Here is a 21,590-nt window from a genome sequence, read left to right on the forward strand (position 1 = left end):
CCCCGCGAACCTCCAGTACCCGCCAATCAACAGCTGGCGTTCCCAGAGGCGCCCACCATTGGCCAACGGGGCAGGGCGGGTCTTCGCACGCAAAGGACGGGAGGAGAGGAATAAGAAGTTCAGTGATTGACGCGGAGGGCCAAGAATGATTTTTATTGGTCTGCTCAGCCATCCGTCCGTGCTGGAGGCGGGGAAATAGGTGGGGCTAAGAAGGTGCGTGCGCAGACCGTCCGGGAGGGCCTCTCCACCCTTAGTGGGCGGAGTTCCGTGCCAGGAATGCCATTGGCCAGTATGGCCATCCATCAGTAGGTGGAGTGGGCGGGGTGAGGGCGGGGCTGCGCTCCAGCCAGGCCAAGACCTGGTTCCTCTTGCAGAGAAGCCGGGTTGGATGCAGGGCTGAGAAGTGGCGTTCTGCCCCTGGATCCTTTTTCAGGTAAGTTTTAAAGGGTTCGCCTGTGGTCACAGGCTGGTGGGAGGCAAGTTAGGGACCGCCTGCAGTCCTGGGTGGTCCAGGGCCAATCAGGACGCAGCAGCCCCTGTCCCCTTCCTTGCCTACTAAGGGAAAGTTCATAACCTAGTGTGTAGGGGTGAACTGGACAACCAGGCTGTCAATTCAGATTTGGGTCAGGGAGAACTCCCTCATCCTGAGTCCAGGACAAGTCAGAATCGCCTGACCTTGTCCAGACTCCGATTCCCGAGGTGACACCCCTGACTTGGAAGGCTTAAAGGGTTCCAGTAAGTGTGCACAGTGCTTGAGGTCCAGGTCAGGTACCCTCCTACCCCAGGTTCACTCCCACCTGTGTGCAGCCCCACCATGGAGCCTGGCAGCATAGAAAATCTGTCCATCGCGTACCAAAGCAGCGATTTCCTGGTGGTGAACAAGCACTGGGATCTGCGCATTGATAGCAAGACCTGGCGGGAGACTCTGACCCTACAGAAGCAGCTACGGCACCACTTCCCAGAGCTGGCTGACCCTGACACCTGCTATGGGTTCAGGTACACGGCCAACACAGAGAACCCCACTGCAGCATCCTTCCAGAGGTTTCTGGGACACTGGACACTGCCACAAAAGTGCTAGCCAGAACAAGGCAGGGTCCAGCCACTGCTGCCCCTCTGCCCCTTCCCAGGTTCTGCCACCAGCTGGACTTCTCCACCAGTGGGGCGCTTTGCGTGGCCCTAAATAAAGCAGCTGCAGGCAGCGCTTATAAATGCTTCAAGGAGCGGCGAGTCACCAAAGCCTACCTGGCACTGGTAAGTCCTAGCTAGTTCTTAGGATGTGTTATGGGGACCCAAGGCTCCTAGCCTACACCAGCAGCTCCCTCTAAGCCAAGCTCCATTATCAGCCCTGTGGCCCTGTGAGCTGTATGTGATGTCCTTGCTCGGCAGGTCCGGGGCCATATCCAGGAAAGCCAGGTGACAATCAGCTATGCCATTGGCAGGAACAGTACAGAGGGGCGGACCCACACCATGTGCATCGAGGGCACACACGGTACAATGGTTGGGAAGGGGGCATGGACGTGTCTCCAGCCTGAACCCTACGTGGATGGCAAGAGCCGGACGAGTGTGGTTGGAGTTGACTCAAGCTTGGGGCTGGCCCAGCTGACCACCGTGTTTGCCTTTGCATCCAGGTTGCGAAAACCCTAAGCCAAGTCTCACAGAGCTGTTAGTCCTGGAACATGGACTGTATGCTGGTGACCCTGTGTCCAAAGTGCTGCTGAAGCCACTCACAGGTGTGTCCAGGGTCGGGGAGGGAGGGCAGGAATCTGGTCATACAAGAAAGGATCTTGAGGTGTAGCCATTGTGGCCTGCCCAGGTCTATACCAGGTGTGTGGGCAGAGCAAGATCCTTGCTGGCGCCTGCATGTACCCTGACGGTTTAACCAAGCTCACTAGCTAGACCAAGTGGCCACCCAGCCCAATCTCTTGTCCTGAGTCCCAACATCTAATTGGTAGCAAGGGATGTGATGGATCCTGTACTGAGGGCTGTCCCACCCTGCCCTACCCTTCTTGGTGGCACAGATCTACAGGCTACTCACGAGATTCTTTATTTTCTTTTTTTGGAACAGGGTGTCTCTGTGTCGTCTTGAACTCACAAAAATCCACCAGCTTCTGCCTCTCGAGTGCTGGGATTAAAGGCATGCACCACCATTGACTGTTAGGAGATTCTTTCTTTAAAAAAGAAGATGGGAACTGGGCGCACGCCTTTAATTCCATCGCTCGGGAGGCAGAGACAGGTGGATCTCTGTGAGTTCAAGGTCTACAAGAGCTAGTTTCAGGACAGGCTCCAAAGCTACAGAGAAACCCTGTCTGGGGGGGTGGGGGGAGATGAGGTAAACAAGGTATGGTATATGCACATAATTCCAGCACTCTGTAGGTAGAGGCAGAAAGACCAGAAGTTCATGGCCATCCTTGGCTACATATAGAGTTCAAGACAAGCCTGGGCTACATGAGACTTGGTCTCAAGAAAAAGAGGGGGGCCAGGGAGATGGCTCAGCGGGTAAAGGTGCCTGCCCCACCAACCCTGAAAACCTGAGTTTGGTCCCTAGGCCAACATGGTGGAAGGAGAGAAGAGGCTCTTAGAAGTTGTCTTCTTCATTTGTACACTGTAGCATGCAACCACATGCAGACACACACACACACACACAGTTAAAATGCACTTTAAAAAAATTTAGGTGGAGAAAGAGTTGGGGTACAGTTTAGCTGTAGAATGTTTGCCTACCATGAACAAGGCTCTGGATTCAAACCCCAGCACTGCAGAGCAAAAATGCAAGGGGCTGCCACGCTACTCTAAAACCACCCCAGAGAACTTGCTGGATACTGTTGAGAGAGGGCTAGGGAATGCGACAAAGAACGGTTCCTCCCAGCCTGACCTCCCGTCCCCTGACCCCACAGGCCGGACTCACCAGCTACGTGTACACTGCAGTGCCCTTGGCCACCCTATCGTGGGTGACCTAACTTATGGACAGGCTGAGGACCAGGAGGACCAACCTTTCCGCATGATGCTGCACGCCTTTTACCTGCGCATCCCCACGCAGACTGAGCGCGTGGAGGCCTGTACACCTGACCCCTTCGTGCCCGCCCTTGATGCCTGCTGGAGTCCTCATACCTGCGTTCAGCCCCTTGAACAGCTCATACAAGCTCTACAGACTGACCCTGACCCCAACCCTATGGATGGAGTGCAGAGGCCCTGCAGCCCCTCCACCCCGCTGCCCAGGCCAGGTCGGCCCCCTCCTGAGACGGAGGCACAGCGAGCATCGTGCCTGCAGTGGCTGTCAGAGTGGACCCTAGAGCCAGACGACTGAGGGTCTCTGGGCGTTGGGGGTTGAGAGCTGCTAGACTCCACTGCTAGGAGGCCGAGATTGCTAGAGGACAGGGCGCTCGGTCTGTGGGACAGATGTCCAGTAAGCAAGTCTTTCAACATTCTTCCAGGGAATTTCCTCCTGGAACAGCTTCCTGCCTCCTAAGCTTTACCCCAGGCTTGCCCAAGCTCTTAGCCACGAAGGGGCAAAGCCAGGATCCTCCTGGGCCCCACCCCTCCAGGATGGTGCCTGAGGAGGCCTATCTTGGCATTAGCCTAGCTGGAGTTGGTCACGTGCAGCCCCTCACGTGCCTCCTGCTGCCTGCCACTGTCATGTGCCTTTGCTGATCTCTGCCAGGGCCTCATCTCCTCTGCCTGCATCCAGTGTTTGGCCCCAATGCATGGGAGTGTGTTGGGCATCTACAGAGGCGTCCTCCACTCATGCCCATCTCTCCAAGCCTGGCGTGGATGCTGCTTCTGCTCCAGGGGCTCCTGACTGGAGCTTCTGCTGTGTCACCACCCGCCTGGCTTCTACACAGCCATAGTGTGTCAGTGTCGGCCTTTGGGTCCTTTCCTGGGAGCCTTCGGGGCCTCACCCATCCACCACAACATGGTCTTAGCACCACTCGCTACAGCTAGGGTCTAGATTAAGAATAAATGTTCAGTGATCAACCCTGAGAGTGACCACGAGTGTATCTGATATGGGGTACCCTTGGCCCTTGCTGAATCTGGCAGATCTCTATCCCATGACCACTTAGCAGGACCCACTGTAGACCTTAAGGGCATGGATGCTGCCCTTCCTCACCCCATAGGCAATGAGAAGCTTGTAGCTTGGGGGTTCTTAGTACCAGAAGTTGGGTCATACACCCAGTCCCCAGAAGTCCCTTCCCAGTTAAAAGCATTATTATATACAACTTTCAACCAGGGTCCATAGAAGAGCCACTGTCCATGTTGGGCTATAGCGTAAGTGTCCAGAGTCCCAGTGCTCATGGGAGGGATGTCACAAAGCCAGCATTCCCTCTCAGGTCACCTGGCTCCTGCTCAGTCCCTCCCCATTGCTATATGTCTCCTGGACTGCTCCTGCAGTCTGGGTGGACTACAGCTGCCATGATGGGCCAGACCAGAAGCCACTGGAGCCAGTTGCTTTCTGCTTCCTGTGCCTCAGTTTCCCAGTCTGCAAAAGAGGAGCTTGGAGTTGATTGGGAAGCTATACCCACCCCCACTGAGCCCTCAATGGCTACTCACGTGCTTCTTTGTCTCTCCGGGGGAAATGCAGATCTTTTCCAGTTTCCTCAGCCTCAGGATGTCCCTCGCTCAGCAAGGCCTAGTTATAGTGGTGGGCTGGAGGGATGACTCTGCAGACTCAGGCATTGGAAGTTCACTTCCCCTGGCAGCCAACTCCCAAGTCCCTGCCCTGGGTCATGCCTGTTATTACCATACCTGTCATGCCTGTTATCACCACACGGGGGCACTGCTGAGTGCTGTCACCAGTGTGTCTGCACTTGGATCCTAAGGCATGGGTTCAGTAGCTTGTGATCTGTAGGGAATGGGGCTGAGACAACCTCAAACCTTTGTAGTTCTCGGGGTCCTTCCCTGCTAGACCTCAGGCAGGATGTATCAAGACTTCCCAAAAGGCTTCCCTCAAGAAGTTCAGCGCTGACAGGCACACGCCAGAGATCTCAGTGCAGTCTTCATACAGGAAAGAGTCATTGCCTCTGAGAGTCCAGGCCAGCAGCTTCCATAAGCCACCAAAGGCAAGTTTTCCCATTTTGAAGAGGAAATAAGGCTGGGGATGCAGTTCAACTTAGCATTCACGGACCCCGGGCTCCAATCCCGGCCGTACATTCAAGCAAGCAAACAAACCAAAAAACCATCACGTTGTGGTGCGTGGTGCACACCTGCAATCCCAGCACTCAGGAGTTGGAAGCAAGATCCCAAGTTCAAGGACATCCTTGGCTACGTAACAAGTTGGAGGCAAGCCCTAACCAAGAGACCCTGTTTTGTTTTGTTTTTGTTTTTGTCTTTTTGTTTTTTGAGAGACTGGAGAGATGGCTCAGTGGGTTACGTGTTGCAGAAATGTGAAGACCTGAGTTTTGGTCCCCAGAACCCACGTAAAGCCAGACATGGTGCTCACAGTCCCAAGTTCCTACAGTAGCATGGGAGGTGGGGACAGAGCACTCAGTTTATGGTCCAGTTTGCCGTGTACCCAACAGTGGATTGTAAAGGACTATCTCAAGCAAGGTGGAAGAGGCAGGGCAAGGACTAACCCTTGCCTCTTCTGTTTGTCTTCTGATCTACACACACCTGTGCGCACATACACAAACACACACACACATATATATATACACAAACACATGCACTCACACAAACATACAAACAAACACATGCAGTCGCATACATTCACATACGTACACACACACACATAAATACACACACCTGTTGGGGACTGTGGACCCCCAGACCCTGAATTTCCTGTAAACAGCTTGTTTTCTGAGCTTGTAGCTGCTCCGAGCAAAACAACTTGTTTTCCTGTGCTTGCAGCTGCTCTGAGCACGAGACAGGGGAGTGATTTCTGGTGGTTTTGCAGCTGAGAGTTAGGGTGTGGCCATTGGTCAGGGGGACCCTATATAAGATGCCCTGGAACACAATAAAGTGGGCGTTCTTGATTCAATTGATTCAAGTTGGCATTCTTGTTTCAGGGATGACCCCCCCCTCTCTCTCTCTGTGTGCGCGCATGTGGCTTGCCTGGCTCATAGTGCAGGCTGTATGCTAAAGGCATAGTACCGTAGTACACGTAGTACAGGCGCTACAGGACCGTAGTACACATAGTAGTATGGACTGTACACACACCAACACACATGCACTCACATTCAAAGACATACAAACACACACACTCACATACGCACTTATACTGTCAGGGTCCGGTGCTAGTCCAGAGTCTAAATTATTTCTCTTGACCAGACCCCAACATAAACTCTCTCTAGATCGGCGTGGAGACACAGGAATAAAGACACAACTCACATAGCTTTATCGGGAGGGAGATTCTCCATGATCCCTCATGAAGTCCTGAGTTCACATCCTGAAGAATTCCTCACATTTATTCTCCAAACAGCCTTATCTATCAACACATAAACTGGAGGATAGAATCATTAGCATTCTCTTTCCTAGGTGAATGGTTTTTAGTCACATCCACATCTCCCTGTCTGCTGTGTATGCTAGCTGTCACGTAAGCTTGAATCAACATCTCTATCAGGCATCCTCCAAATTACAAAGAAAGGAGCAAAACATCCTGACCTTTTGTTAGGTTAGCGACGGCCTGTCTGGAAGGTTACGTGACCACCTCAGGTGTGGCCTATGGCTTTAGAGCCTGGCTGCCACACCATAGAGAAATATGGGCCTACATCATACATACACAAACACACACACTTACACACACAAATACAGACACACAGAGAAAGAGAGAGAGATTATAAACAAGAAGCAACTCCCTCATGGCAGGCATGGTCCTGCTGGAGCAGGAAGCAGAGCAGTGACCGACACCATGGGAGCACCCTCCAGGACACAGGAGCTGCAGATGGAACACCAGACAGGGGCAATGCTCCTCTGCAATCTCCATGACCCAGCCCACCTCCCAAAGGACAAACCAGCAGTGGCAGCAAAAGAATGCCACAGGCTCTACCAGACTTCAGCTGAGTGCCAAGTGCTCTAGGTAGCATCAGTACACCAGCCATGGGTTGCCATCATGGGAGGACACCAATGGCCAGCGTGCAGGGTGGGTGAGGTCTCTGAACTCACAATGGCCTGGCACAAGGTAGAAACTTGAGGCCATGGAGCAAGGAGTGAGATAGATGGGAAATTGGACAGACAGACAGGCAGGCAGACAGACAGAACAAGTCAAAGGGAAGGCAGAGAAGTAACCCTGGTCAAGGCCTTGCTCCAGAAAACACTCTACAACTATGTCTGCCTAAAAAAATCCCAACCAACCCATGGTCTCCCAGGATCCGTTGGAGCTACCCACGTGATCTAGCCCCTGCTCCCATCCCAGGTGGGCTCTCCTCCAGCTGAGGTTCCAGAGTCCCAATGGGGCATCCACCTTTGCACATCTACCCTCATCCTGCGGGTATGGGTGGGCAGGATTCAAAGGGCAGGCAAGGTTCAGAGGACAGAGCGATTAGACAAGGCTTCCTGGAGGAGCCTCCTAATTCAAGGCCAGCCTGGCCAGAACTCCTGGCAGAGTCAAGCAAGGTGTAAGCAAGGTGCTGCAGGCCTTGCCTAGGGCACACTGGCAATAGCTCTTACTAGGTGCCCTATTCACTTAGCCTCTCTGGGTCCCCATCTTCTCATCTGAAAAGGCAGGATTTAAACTCATCCAAGGCTGTGGGAGGATTCGGGTAGCCATAAACAGGAGCAAGGGATGGGCTATGACTCTATCCGCGATGACGCTATTGTATGATCGTTTGTTTATCCTGGGCCTATGACTGCCCTATAGGCCAAGCTGACAGCCTCTGCCCAAGCTGGAACGTCGGAAGTCTCTCTCCTCCAGCCTACCTGGGCCCTGGAGGTACGTGGAGACCCCCATCACATGACACGTCCTCCTGGCAGGTATCTCGGTGTCCAGAGCATCCTTTTAAGTCAAAACAGGCATGTAATTCAATAGTAGAGTATTTGCCTCGCATGCTCAAGGCCATAGAGTCAATACCAGGAGAACAAATACAAACACAAAAACAACTCCTTATCCAAAACCTGTTCCCAGGTCAACACTGGAGTCAGAGTGCCATTGGCAGTGTGTCCTTGACCTCAGGTTAAAGCTGGGGCTCAGGGTAGGCCTGTGCTCTGTGCTTGGGACCCTTTCCCAAACCTGTCCCCAGGACCTTGTCTCTCCAGAATGGGGACCTCTTGTAGTGATATTTCATTTGTATTTTAATGAATAAATCTTGCTTGGAGATCAGAGAATGAAACAGCTACTCTGGTCAGCCTTAGAAACCAGGCAGTGGTGACACATGACTTTACTCCCAGTAGCCACGCTAGTTTGCCATAGAAACTGGGCAGTAGTGGTGCCCAGCACTAGAGGGGAATATAAAAGGCTCTCCTTAGAATGAGACAGCTCACAGTCTCATTCTAAGGATTCCTGGAGGCAGGATCGCCATTTCGGACTGAGGTAGAGGTAAGAGCCAGTGGCTGGCTATTTTGCTTTTCTGACCTTCAGGTTGAACCCCAATATCTGTCTCTGGGTTTTTATTAATCGTGCTACAACCCCTGAGCCTCAGTGCCCCCTCACTACCACCAAAGGTAGCTGCTGGAGACCATTGTGTCGGCTTCACTGGTCCAGATGGAAGCCCAGGAGCCCTGTGAGACCCATCCTGAACCAGCCATGCAACCTGAGCTCCAACCTATTGGAGGTCCCGCCTGGCAGGTCTTCTGGGGCTCCTGAGGGGCCGTGGTCTGCTGTTATTACAGCTGCCAGCCCCACATGGGATGGCAAAGCCGGCCTGCTGGTCATCTGGAATTTTGAGTGCAGACAGTGATTGTGTAGCTCCAGAACCACACTTCAGGGCCACAAGGCCCTGGAGCCTTCCTGCACCTCATAGCCCCTTCCAAAGTCAGAGCTTCAAGTTGGCCCATGGTCAGTGCCAGGAGCCAGGGATCAGCCTGGGACAGTTAGGACCTACACTTCAGCCCAGAGGCAGCTTTCCCAGCAAGTCGGCTGGGAAATCCCCCTTGCAGATGTCCTCATACCTGGCCACTTTCAAAACTTGCCTGGTGAAGCTATCGTCTTGGCCCTGGTGCTGGTGATTGTGTCCCTGAGGTTTCGGCAGGAGTTTTCAAGCCCTGACTAGATCCAGAGGCTGGACTAGGTGTCTAATATATGCCTCTCTGTTCGGTCACTCTGCCCACAGCCCACATGTCTGTATGGCACTGTGCGTTAGCACCCATAGAGTGGCCATCGCCCCGCCACCACACTTGTCCGTGTGTGCCTTATGTCCTGTGTGGGGACAGCTTGCACGTGGAAGCTTGGTGGATGCACAAAATATGCAGAATGAGATAACCTATGTGCACAGAGACACACATGACTTCAGGCTGCCCCCCTTCACACCCTGAGCAAGGCTAGGCCTCAAGGGGAGGGTGTGTACTGGGTGCCTGCCAACCCTGAGCTCAGCCCAAGCTCAGCCTGAGTTTCTCCTGGGGCTGAAGAGCAGGTGCTTGCTATGCCTAGGGCCCGAGGGGTTGATACAAGCATCACCTGGCACAGTCTAGTCTCCTCCCCGTAGGCCTGCCTGGCAGGTATCACTGCCAGAGTGGATTGACTAGGCAGGGCAGTCCCGAGCTGTCTACTGGGCCAGGTTTGCAGATGAGCAGAAACCGTGGCAGCTCTACCCACATCAGCCCAGTGTCCAGGGACTCAGCTGCAAGGATTGACAGGACCTGAGCCTGGTTCGCTGGCATCTAGAACACTGATCTACCCTATCCTGTGGCCACGTCAGGAGCAGCCTCCTCCCTGGCCCCTGAACATCAGCTCCACTACCAGAGACCACATTCCTGCTCAGGTAAGACCTGTGAGGTCAGAAGACACCAGCTAGACCATAGTGTTCAGGCTGCTCGGCATCTGAGCCTGTTTTAGCCCCTACACAGGGCAGTAGCCTTTCTGTGTGCCTCTTGGGCTACTCAGAGTCAGAAAGTCAGAGGGGCCCCAAAGTCATCATAGTGTACATGCAGGGTAGGGGGCAGTCAGTGGCACAGGGCAGCCCAACAGCTCTGGCTGGGCCCCCTCTTCTAGAATGGGGATCTCAGAGACAGCTGATGTCTGAGGTTTAGGCCACAAGGTGTGGGGGTACCTCTCCCCCACCGCCTGGGAGAGCTGCTGTTTGTGAGATCTGCTAATTGGAGACAATGTGCCCGTGGGTTCCCCGGGGGCCTGCCTGTGATAAGAAAGGCCAGATTCAGTAGCTCCCCTCCCCTGCCACTCCCTGTCGTTGAGACGCTTGTTTGTGGGGTTGTTTTCCTCCCCAGACAGGGTCAGGCACCCTCAAGATATTGATGCTGACTTTCTCTTCCTCTTTCTCTTTCTCTCTCTCTATCTTCTGTGAAGTTAACCTGCATCACTCCCTGCCTCATCTCCAGCTAGACCTGGACCTACAACCCACAGCCTTCGGGCTTCCCTGCCCTGAGACGCTCCAGCCAGGATGATTGGAAGCCTCCGGCAGTCAGCCTTGGGCTCCAGAGTGGGTGAGAAAACACTTCTACACAGAAGGGGGTGCCCTAGGCCCCTTGGGTGGCTGTGGATCACTTTGCTGCAGAGGTAGGGATTCTTCATGCTCTAGCCGTCCCGTCTACATGAGCTCAAACTTGGGGACCTGCTTCAAGGGGAGGAAGGGAGGAGAGTGAGGTCCCCTGTACACAGAGCCAGCTAGTGTGGAAATACAGTCCCACCAACATAGGCCTGAGGGTCCTCGTGGGGACAAGACAGGGCTGTGGCCAGAAGGAGCCACCACTGGTATAGGCAGCAGGACATAGCCCAAGTCTCCTTTGGTAGTCCCAGAATAAACCAGGCCAGGACCCAAGGATGCAGGGAGGAGACTGGTCCACAAAGGACATCAGAGTATAGCCATCTTCCATAGGCCCTGTTGCTACTGCAGAAGAGATTTTGCTAAGCGTCTTCTCTGAGTATTGAGAGAACATCCCTGGCAACAAACCCCTCCTCCCGGGCTGGGAGACCCTTTCATGTCCCACTACAGAAACAAAGGGTTTGGAAGACTGTGGAACCAATCCCGTCTCTGAGTTTTGGGGTCTCGGTGCTCAGATTATGAGTACACAGAGTAACAACCAGGGAGACACTCACACACATGCCCATGCCAGAAAATGTATGTACACTTGTGGACAATGTGTGTACCAAAAGACACATACCACGTGCAGATGCAGATCCAGACTGTCTACACAGAAACTTGACTGGTTCGGCAAACCACCTCTAGGGCCTCCGTTTTGGGGTGGGGGGCTGTGGTTGAGGAAGTCACAGGGAGCCCCTGTTCACGCTCTCACTGCCACTCTGTTGCAGGTGCCCTGGCGAGTCCGGGCCTCGCCCTCCTCCTGTCCCTCACTGCCCACTGCTCTGGTCTGCAGACTAAGGGCTTCCCCAAGGGAGGGCTGAATACTAGTGAAGCCAACACATGGGTCAGGTGAGCAAAACCCAAGTCCAGCCAATTGTTTTCTGACAGGACATGGAGAGAACTGATCCTGAGTCCTCTGTTGGTCCCAGGGGAGGGACCGTGTCCAGAGTCTGCATATAAGGCCCAGGCAGGGTACTGTTTGCCAGCTCTGACCTAGGCGTTCAGTGCCAATTATATGCCGGCAAGTCTCTGGCCAGCCAGATGTGTGGGCATGCTCACAAGGAGCCTCAACCAACCATCAGAGACTTGCAACCTCAGCCAGTATCCCCCTCCCCAGGCTTCCCCTTTGGAGCTCTAGGCTGTCACCCCTCACTGCTTGTGCCAGGCCCAGGGACTTCAAGGTCATTGCTATCTCCAAATCATTTTAGCTTCGTCATTTCCTTCTGTCCCGAGCTCTCAGACTCGGGCTTGGATATTCCCATTTTTTGATCATCAATGATGACCGTCAATGGACCAGTCGGTCAATATAATGAATGATTGGTCAAACACAGCCAGGATCCCAAGTGGATCTAATCAATCAAGCCTGGGTTAGTATCAGAGACGTCCTCCCACCCGATAGGTGGATTTTATGTCACACCCTGAGAAAGGTCCAGACGATGGCCTCACCCATGGTCATCCAGTATGTGACCCCATGTCATCAGCAACTATCACTATCAGGACTAGTTCAAGTCTGAGCCCCAGAAGGGATGGCAGGACCCATGTTAAAGCCTCATCCAGCTGAGAGTCTGGTCCTAGCAAGGTCCTCTAGGATGGAAGGAAGGAGGAAGGGAGGAAGGAAGGAAGGAAAAAAGGAAGGAGGGAGGGAGGGAGGGAGGGAGGGAGGGAGGGAGGGAAGGAAGGGGAAGGAGAACCTTACTTGTAACAGGCATTGCCTGCCTCTTACTCCCTCAGCAGTGGAGACACTGAGTGATCAAGTCCCCGTTGCAGTAGTCAAAGCTTTCCTTCCTGGGTCTTCCCCCTTTGGACCCAGCATGTCCCTCCATCTATACAGGGACAACACTTCCCTCCTGCAGAACTTTTGGTGCTTGCCAGCCAGCGAGCTGCCCCGGGAAGAGCTCTCCACTCTAATAAGAAGCCTGGCTTCGCAGAGGGTCCCACTCAAAGCCTGGCAGGTAAGTGCTTCCAGGGCAGAGAGAGCACGGGTGTTGCAGGCTACCCAGGATGCTAGAGCGTATCCAGGTGGAGGGGCAGCTTTACAAGGACTTGGGGGTTGGCACACAGCCTCCCTGAATCAGAGAATTGTCTCCAAGTCATCCTGCCAACCTCAAAACCACCTAGAATATGACTTTTTGTTGCTGCTTTTGAATAATTTATTAAAATTTATTTTATGTGCATTGGTGTGAGGTTGTCAGATCCCCTGGAACTGGAGTTACAGACAGTTGTGAGCTGCCGCGTGGGTACTGGAAATTGAACCCGGGTCCTCTGGAAGAGCAGCCGGTGCTCTTAACTGCTAGGCCATCTCTCCAGTCCCCAAAATGTGACTTTTTGGTGGCCACACTGTGACAAGAAGTCTGGCCCTTTTTGAGGCGACTCTTCCCTTACAGGGTGATCTACATGAGCACCCACGTCGGGAAGTTCTAGTGTGTCCCAGCAAATCTGTCTACAGAGTGCTTTTGCCTTGACTTGAAATGACCGCAAGCTTGTCCACTGCCTCGGGACCTTCCCTAGGCTCCTTAGGGTGGTCCAGTCCAGGGATCGTGAGGGAGGATCTTGCATTGGCCTATCTCCTGCCTGACCAACGTCACCTGTCAGTGTTAACGGAAGGAAAGAGGTGGACACTATGGCACAGGCCTTTAACCTCAGCATTTGAGGGGCTTTGGCAGGACCACTAAGTTGGATTAGTCTGAACTGTGTAGAACGCTTTTCTATTTTTTTTTTTAATATAACCCTTAGCATGTGTGCACCTAACCCCAAAGTGTCCAGACGCGCACATGACACAGATGGTAGAATGGGCAGAGAAACAGGTAAATCTGCTGTGACAGCCAGCGATGACCACTCCCTGTCAGGACAGTACAGGTACAGGAGTTCGTTCAGCATCTCAGTCAGTAGTACATGGAGACAGTATGTGTGGATGGCAACAGAAGACATGCTTCTTACCAAGACTGACGCATCGCTGACTGAGATCCACCTTCCCCCACCTTACAATGAAGACAGCATCCAGTATCTGCTCTCAGCACAATGAACTTGAACAAGAAATCAGTGGCAGAAAGGTAGATGGAAAACTCTCAAATACTTGGAAATTGAACCACATGCTCTTTTTAAAATAGATTTATGCATATGGCTGTTTTGCTGCCATGCATGTATGTACACCATGTGCCTGAAGAGATCAGAAGAGTCTGTCAGATGCCCCAGAACTGGAGTTATGGATGGCTGTGAGCCATCATGTGGATGCTGGGAATTGAACCCAGGACCTCTGGAAGAATAATCAGTGCTCTTAAATGTGAAATCATTTCTTCAGTCTATGAACAACAAATTTTTAGATAATACCTGATCCAAAGAACTCTCAAGATTTTCTTCTAGTGGTGGGAGCCTCTCACATGGTTTTTAACTCACCCTGTAGCCAAGAATGACCCTAACTCTTTTTCTTTTAAAGTGAAATATATTTGGGCGTTTTACCTGCACATATATCTCTGTACCATGTGTGTGTGCAGTGCCCAAGGGGGCCAGAAGAGGATGTCGGATCGCCTGGAACTGGAGTGACAGATTGTTGTTAGCCATCCTGTGAGTGCTGGGAACCAAGCTCAGGCTCTCAGCAGGAGCAGCAAGTCCTCCTGACCACTTTCTCACCTCCCTGGCCCTCTCTTGATCTTCCTGCCTCCACCTTCCAAGTGCTTGGCTTACAGGAGTGCACTACCACGTCTGGCATCAACACAATTTCAGCCGAATGAAAATAAAGATAGAGCCTGCTGTGCTGGCATATGCCGTCACCCCAGCATTCCGGGAGCTGATGCAAGAGGAGTGTGAATTTGAACCTGAGCTACAGAATGAGGCCCTGTCTAGATAGAAGAAAATGTATCAGAACCTGTGGGGTACAGTGAGAACGGTGGCTGACTACAGCTTTGAATATGTGTGTCAGAAAGAGAAGGATGTGGGTCCTGAAAGATAGCTTAGGTGGTAAACGGATTTGCCGGTGATCCCGCGTTTGATCCCAGGACCCAGAAGATGGAAAGAGAGAACCGTCTCCTGCGGGGTGTCCTCTGTCCTCCACACGCACACCACAGCATGTGTGCAACCCCACCACCGCAACCAATCAATAAATAATGTAAAAGTTAAAAGAAAATATCTGAACTCAATGGTGGAGTTTCCTCTCGGGAAGCCAGGGGAGGAAGAGAAATAGAAATCTAAAAAGCCAGGCAGTGGCGCGCGCCTCTAATCCCAGTGCTCGGGAGGCAGAAGCAGGCTATCTCTGTGATTCAAGGCCAGCCTGGTCTACAGACGGAGTTCCAGGACTGGCTCCAAAGCTCCACAGAGAAACCCTGTCTTGAAAAAGCAAAAACAATAAAGAAAGAAAAAACAAGAAATCTAAAACAAGAGATGGAAAGACGAAATCTGGAGTGAAAAAGGATTAAAGGAAGCCATCAATGCCACAAGCTGCCCTTGAGAAAATGTGAAGAGCTAACAGAGAGGAGACAGACACAAATTACTCATAGTGGAAACAAGCAAGGGCCGTTTGTTACACGCCCCTTGCAAATAAAGGGATTGTAAAGAAATGTCTGTCTGTACACACAGGTGTGACAACCTAGATGAAATGAACCAAGTCCCTGAAAGGCAGAATCTGTCAACACCCACATGGGGCCATGGAGACAGGTATTCAGAACAGGCATGATGCTGTATGCCTGTCATCTCAGTATGCAAGAGAGTCTTGAGTTCATGATCAGACAGCCTTCACGGTGAAACCCCTATGAAGGAGAGAAGGACGGAAGGACAGAAGGAAGGATCAGCACTCTCTAGGCAAAACTGACCTGCATTTAATATCTGTAGGGCCATCATCTTAGATGAGCTTTGTAACCTGTACACAGTTGAGTAACTGCAGATCTAGTTTGAACATTTCTGATTTTTTTTTTTTTTTTTTGAGTCAGGGTCTCTACATAGTCCTGGTTGTCCTGGAACTCACTCTGTAGACTAGGCTGGCTTCCAGCTCACAGAGATCCACCTGCATCTCTGCATCTAGAGTGCTGGGGTTAAAAGCATATGCTACCACACCCAGCTCCTCTCTGGCTTTTAACTGCGGTCTAGCCATTCGCCTCTCTCAGGACTGTCTGTCTCGGCCTTGTTTTTTCCATCTGCCTTCTCATATCCATGCTACTGTGGGGTTTTTCCTCACATGAATCTCCATTTCCTTCTTAAAGTGTGCCTTCCGCTGAGGGGGGAGGGGCTGAGCAGTGTCCCACCAGGGCCAGTCCACACTGGACAGACAGTTGTAACTGTGACCTGCTGTTGAACTTCTGCCCCTGCTCAGCTCAGCTGCTTGGCCAACCTCGCTGCCCGGCAAGGCCTCCAGGACGACTTTGCGTTCCACCCACCCAACCTCCTACTTTTCTACAAGTGAGTGCCCTGCTCTGGCCTCCATATCGCCTAAGTGCCTGCTAGTTGTGGTGGGGCTTACCTCCTCTGGAGACATGGGAAGGCTGGTGGGAGGCCCCATCCTGCCTCCCTGACATCCCTCCTCTTGTCCTAAGTCTGAGCCAGGTGAGGGAAGCCAACTGCCGGGCCTTCATTCACCATGCTGCCCAAGGGGACACAGAACTACTGGCCAACTTGCCCAACCAGAGAGTTGCCCTGCAGCACACAGCCTTGGCCTGTCTGGTAGGTGCCTCAGGCGAGGACAGGATTGGGCAGTGAAGTCAGGCCATCTGTTTAACACTGATCTACTCTCCCTGCAGGGGAGACCCCACCTGCAGCTCAGCGCCTCAGACCTGGGGCTTCTCGGAGTCCTGGTATGTGACATGGAGGCACCCCAAATCATGACTGCAGACCCCCGTGTGCTGAAGAACCTGCTTCGATGCCCAAGGCTAACCGTCATGCAGACTGCAGCCCTCAACGCCCTGCTGGCCAGTGGGAAGACACAAATTGGGTGGGTGGTTCCAGGGATCAGGGTGAGTGGGGACCAGGGGAGCTGGATGAGTTCCTTCCTCGAGATGAGCAGGAGCTTGAGGTCTGAAGCCAGGAAGGCAGCGATGACTTCCTACAGTCTTGTTATTTGGATTCTGACCCAAGGCCCTGCCCAACTCTGACATTGCAGGTTGAGGCATGGAGGGAGGCACAGGGTTAATGTGCGTCCCATCATCTGGGGTTCACGGCAGTACCAATCCCCAAGACCGTAGGCACTGTCCGGGAATTAAGAGCCTACGAACACTCTTCCCGCCTGCTTAGGGGATGGGGCGGCGTGTTAGACTCTGACTCAGCACCCTTTCCCATGCACCAGGCCTCCTGGATCCTGGAACCTGGAGGGGCTGCAGGCCCTGGGACCTCTGGCCACCTACATCAGCCCCCAGCTGTGGGAGAAGGTGCAGGAGGTAGGAAGGCACCTGTAGTGGGGCTGGCAGTGGGCACCACCAGTCCATCCAGGACCATGAGCGTCACACAGCCACCCTGAGCCTTGAGTGGTGGCACATGGCCCACGGGGCAGAGGGAGGGACTAGGGCAGCCCTTCCTAAGATTGGGAATGGACATACTTGCCCCTGCCAGGCTGTAGGCTTGGACTTCTTCTGCAGTGTGGTGGCTGCTTACCGGGCAGGCCAGCTGAGCAGGCACAATGCCCGGCGCTTCGTCACCAACTTCCTGGAGTCCAAGGCCAACTCGGTGTCCTCAAGGCTCAAGCGGCGCACAGGTCAGTGCGACCAGCTATATTAGGGACACTATGCCTCTCTCAGTCTGGATTCCTCATTTTGGCCTAGTCTGGGCCAAGCTCTTGACTGGAGACCAAGGATGAGGAGCAAGCCAAGGTCTGGTTACAATCAGAAGTAAAGGGGGTGGGCATGGTGGCACCTAAAGGGGCCAAGGCAGGTAGATCTTAAGTTTGAGGCCAACTCAAGATACATAGCAAGACTCTGTCCCTCAAAAGCAAACAAACAAGAAGAAAGTGAAGGCTAGGATCAAAGATGGGTCCCAAAGCCAGCAAGCTGTCAGCTCAGGCCTTCACCTGCCAGCTTGCTCATCAGCACTCCATGCAGGGAGCTCCTGTGTGCGTGGCAACATCACGGCAGCCACCCTGCGTGATGACCTCTTCCTGGTGCACTACGACTGCACCCAGCTGGAGTCCTGCCTGGGGACACGTGTGCTCAGGGCCAACCTGGACCCCTTACTGCAGCACCCACTGCCCGCAGAGTGCCAGCGCGTTGTCAAAGCCAAGCTCGCTCAGGTGTGTGGATGGTTAATAACGGGGTGGAGGCTGGAGGGCTCAGCTGCATCTTAAACTGCCCGCCTGCTTCAGATCTACCCACACGGCATCCCCGAGGACCAGCTGCACCTCATCGCCTCACTGGTCTACCTCTACTCCCTCGCTGAGATAGGCCAGTGGAACATCACATCTGGAGACACAGTGATGGTCCTGCTAGCCTCGGATGCAGCTCTGGAGAACCAGACAGAGGTGAGGGTGGCAGACTGGCAACGGGGCCGAAGCTGGCTGGTCAGGTTTACCCAGACCCATTGACCTTGGCCCTGCCTCTAGGCAGTTCTACAGAAGTTCTTGGACCACAACGGCAAGCTTACTGGCGCTCTTCTGGTGGCCATCGGGGGCTCCCGTCTCTGCTGGATGAGCCTCAAGCAAATCCAGATCATCCAGCCCTCAGAGTTCCGGTGAGCCTCCCTGTCAACCACCTTCGCAGCATGAGGCATAGGGGAAACTGAGGCTGCGGAGGGGTGGTGAAACGGTTCAAGCCAGGCTATCAGAGGCACTCTGGACCACTATAAGAAAATGTCACCAATGGCAAGAGGGACAGCTAGGAAAGTGTGTGCAGTACAAGCCATCAGACCCAAATTCCAGTCTCCAGCACACAGAATAAAAAGCTGGAGCTGGCAGCCACACCTAGGATGTCAACATGGAGAAACAGAGACAGCAGGATCCCTGGGGCTTGCTGGCCAGCAGGACTAGCTGACCAGTCTAGTGGAAATGATGAACCAAACCAATGTCCCCCAAAACTAATTGCTACTGAGAAAGATACCTGAAGTCAACTCCCGGCATGCACACATGCACACACGTGTGTGAACACACACACATGAACACTCACATGCACAAGAGAGTTAACAAGATAGTTCAGAGGGTAAAGTGCTTGCCGCCAGTCCCATGACCCGAGTTCCATCCCTGGGTCCCACCGGGTGAAGGCAAGCACTGGCATCTTCAAGCTGTCCTCTGACCTCCACACATACACCGTGGTGCTCACACACGTGTGCATGCACACATAAATAATATTGGAAAATGACAAAAAGTATAAAATGAAGAAAAGGAAGTACCACAAACTGAGTGACTTAAAATGAGAAATATATTCTCTAGGCCAGAAGTGTAAAGTCAGGATGTCTGCAGGGCCAGGTCCCTTGGACCCTCACAGGGAAGGCCTTTCTTGCGCTTACCTGTGTGTCTGTATACAAAAGCCCTTGCTTGTCATGAGGGCACAAGGAAGTTAGGCTCACCTAGCCCAGTGGAACTTCTTCTACTCTGATTTCTTGTTTCCAAATAAAGGCACTTTCTGAAGTACCAGATGGATTTAAATTTGGGGCTTTATACTCTCACCCAGTGCAAGGGGCAAGAAGAAATTGTGTTTCAAGGAGTAAAGGCTCTCCTCAGTGGTTCAGGGCAAGGGCTTTGAGCCTATTCGTCTGCCTCATCCTACCCCCAGGCTGGCCGGGGCTCCAGACATCTCTCCCTGCCCTCAGAGTCGGAAGGATGTGCTCTTCGCCAAGGCTCACGAGGTCTTTAGGAACGCCAGCACGGTGGGAGAATACTACTACTTAATCCGCCCCTACCTCGGTGAGCGCTGAACCATGCCTCTTCTCCCCTAAGTCCTCTGCCTCTCCTTAATACGCCCCTATCTTTGCCCTGTGTGTCATCCCCCAGCACAAGTCCTCTGCCTCTCTGTCCCTCATCTCTGCTCTCTCTAGGGGGTGCCCCCTTGAAGGAACTTCAGTACCTGGCCCAGGCCAACATCTCCATGGACATTGATACGTTCACCAACCTCAATCCCTTTATGTTGAAGGTGGGCCCAGGGGCTACCTCTCTTTTGTCTTATTGAGATGTGGTCTTACTTTGTATCCTAGGCTGCTGGCCTGGCACTCATAATTCTCCTGCCTCAGTGTCTTGAGTGCTGGGGTTACTGATATACACCACAATGCCTGGCTCGAAGTCTGTCTCTGTAGTAGGCAGACAGGGTGGGGTTGGTCAAGCTGGGAACCCCAGGTCTCAGACCCCTATGTTCCAAAGCCTAAAGGATACAGATGTCATGTGACCTCTGTGCCTCACAGTCCTCCCGCTCAGTCCTGGGAGCCGCACTCCCCTTGCTGGGTCCTTGACTGGGGAAGGCAGCCCCATGGATCTTTACACCTCCCCCCAAGAACCCTGGCTTCGTTTGCAGAACCTGAGTGTGGACAATGTGAGGAACCTCCTGGGTCAGAATGTGGGGGACCTGCAGAAGGCCCGCAGCCATCCAAACGTCATCCTGTGGATGCACAGCCAGAACATGTCAGACCTGTCTGAGATGGGCCTGGACACCAGCCCCACCCTGGCCTACGGGACCAGCAGGCCCCTCGCCAACACTGCCTACCCACCATCCGACTTGATCCATACCTTGAATCGGCCAGGGAATGATGGTGTTGCCCCCACCTCAGGTATGGTCCACACCCCTGTTCCCATCCTTAGCAGACCCCTGGCTGTCCCTGCCTTTCCTTTGCCTCCTAGGGGGTCTGCCACGTGTCACAGGTCATTGCCTGTTGAACCGTCTATAGTGATACAATTGCCTCCTCCCAAACCCATTAAACAAGAACCAAGCCTGGTGACCCAGGGTTGTAATCCCAGCTACTCAGGAGGAGGAATGTAAGTTTAAGACCTGCCTGAGCTGCAGAGAAAGTTTAAGACTGATCTGGAAAACTCGTGTGTGTGTGTGTGTGTGTGTGTGTGTGTGTGTGCGCACGCGTACGTGCATGTGTATGTATATACACATACACATACATGGGTGTGAGGAGAGCTGGGGATATAGCTCAGCAGAAAGAACTTGCCTAGCCAAGCACAAGGACCTGGGTTTAACCCATTGGCCCACACAGCTATCACCACTACAAGGGGAAGGCTGACAGAAGGGACTCTGGGGGTATCTTCTAATCAGGACTAATGAGTCCTTTCCTTGTTCCACCTGCAGGATGCCCTCCAGTTCACCTGGGGTACCTGTCACTCACTGTGGCTCTGCCTTCCAGCCTCTTGTGGCTGCTGCTGTGCCAGGCACCTTCGGGACCAATAGGCACAGCTCCCAGGACACTAGGACCCTGGACACTGCCATTGGTGCTGACCCCGAGTTGTCGGACTCCTGAACATCAGATACAGAAGCAGCAGAGCTGCCAGATGGAACAAGACACCCAGCTAGGCTGAAGTATATGCCCCAGGTCTCAGGAGACCCTCTCTGTTCCCCATTCTAGGAGACTGGCTCTGGCACACACCTCAGCTCCCAGGACCTGGGCCCAAAAGGAGCTAGAACCCACCCACCCACAAGAACAGGCTGATAGGAGGAGATGAGGGTCCAGATCTTCTGACCTATTCCAAGACAAGTGGGACTTGGTGCCACCTCAATGTCACTGCCCTCACTGGGGATCTGAATAAAGCACACGGCTACTGTACAGCCCATGTCTCTGCTAGGACCTTGTTGAGGACAGAACTCTCTTGGCAGGGCCCAAACTGTGGTGGCCTCCCACACCCCTCAGCTGGGGTCTCGGGGGTTCCACTACCTTGGATATGGCAGCAATCCCACCAGGAAGGCCTTGAATAGCTATCTCCTGCCTGGAGGGGGGCGGTGCCCATTTTTCATCCTTCTGGGGTTTTTTCCTTTTTTTTTTTTTACATTTTTTAAATATTTATTTTATGTGCATTGGTGTTTTACCTGCATGTGTGTCTGTGTGAGGGCATCAGATTCCTAGAACTGGAGTTACAGATAG

At 53.1% G+C, this 21,590-nt stretch overlaps 2 protein-coding genes across 4 annotated transcripts; both read left to right on the forward strand.

Annotated features, from left to right (window-relative positions):
• Positions 1–334: 334 nt before the first annotated feature.
• Rpusd1 (RNA pseudouridine synthase domain containing 1) lies at positions 335–3,931 on the forward strand. Of its 3 annotated transcripts, none has more exons than XM_057775401.1 (6): positions 335–433; positions 808–996; positions 1,128–1,251; positions 1,387–1,489; positions 1,629–1,730; positions 2,892–3,931. In XM_057775401.1, exons 2-6 carry the CDS (start codon positions 815–817, stop codon positions 3,299–3,301), a joined length of 921 nt encoding a protein of 306 aa, XP_057631384.1. In that variant the 5' UTR covers positions 335–433; positions 808–814; the 3' UTR covers positions 3,302–3,931. The 3 variants fall into 3 exon arrangements, with proteins under 3 accessions (XP_057631384.1, XP_057631385.1, XP_057631383.1); XM_057775402.1 differs by having other exon boundaries at positions 357–433; positions 859–996; XM_057775400.1 differs by having other exon boundaries at positions 358–433; positions 786–996.
• Positions 3,932–10,478: 6,547 nt separating this feature from the next.
• Positions 10,479–21,030, forward strand: LOC130876727 (mesothelin-like protein). Its single transcript, XM_057773293.1, has 15 exons — positions 10,479–10,521; positions 11,348–11,468; positions 12,451–12,571; positions 15,919–16,004; positions 16,139–16,265; positions 16,343–16,533; positions 16,885–16,975; positions 17,148–17,293; positions 17,637–17,820; positions 17,893–18,048; positions 18,130–18,257; positions 19,295–19,425; positions 19,557–19,651; positions 20,027–20,279; positions 20,804–21,030. The coding sequence occupies exons 1-15, from the start codon at positions 10,479–10,481 to the stop codon at positions 21,028–21,030; spliced, it is 2,100 nt and encodes a 699-aa protein (XP_057629276.1).
• Positions 21,031–21,590: the final 560 nt, after the last annotated feature.

The sequence above is a fragment of the Chionomys nivalis genome, chromosome 7 (assembly GCF_950005125.1).
Source record: "Chionomys nivalis chromosome 7, mChiNiv1.1, whole genome shotgun sequence".
Taxonomy (NCBI): Eukaryota; Metazoa; Chordata; class Mammalia; order Rodentia; family Cricetidae; genus Chionomys; species Chionomys nivalis.

Coding starts and splice junctions, on each gene's coding strand:
- Rpusd1 (XM_057775401.1), top strand. CDS start 815: ATGGAGCCTGGCAGCATAGAAAATCTGTCCATCGCGTACCAAAGCAGC. Junction 997..1,127: donor GACACCTGCTATGGGTTCAG/GTACACGGCCAA, acceptor GCCCCTTCCCAG/GTTCTGCCACCAGCTGGACT. Junction 1,252..1,386: donor CCAAAGCCTACCTGGCACTG/GTAAGTCCTAGC, acceptor CTTGCTCGGCAG/GTCCGGGGCCATATCCAGGA.
- LOC130876727 (XM_057773293.1), top strand. CDS start 10,479: ATGATTGGAAGCCTCCGGCAGTCAGCCTTGGGCTCCAGAGTGG. Junction 10,522..11,347: donor AGCCTTGGGCTCCAGAGTGG/GTGAGAAAACAC, acceptor ACTCTGTTGCAG/GTGCCCTGGCGAGTCCGGGC. Junction 20,280..20,803: donor TGGTGTTGCCCCCACCTCAG/GTATGGTCCACA, acceptor TTCCACCTGCAG/GATGCCCTCCAGTTCACCTG.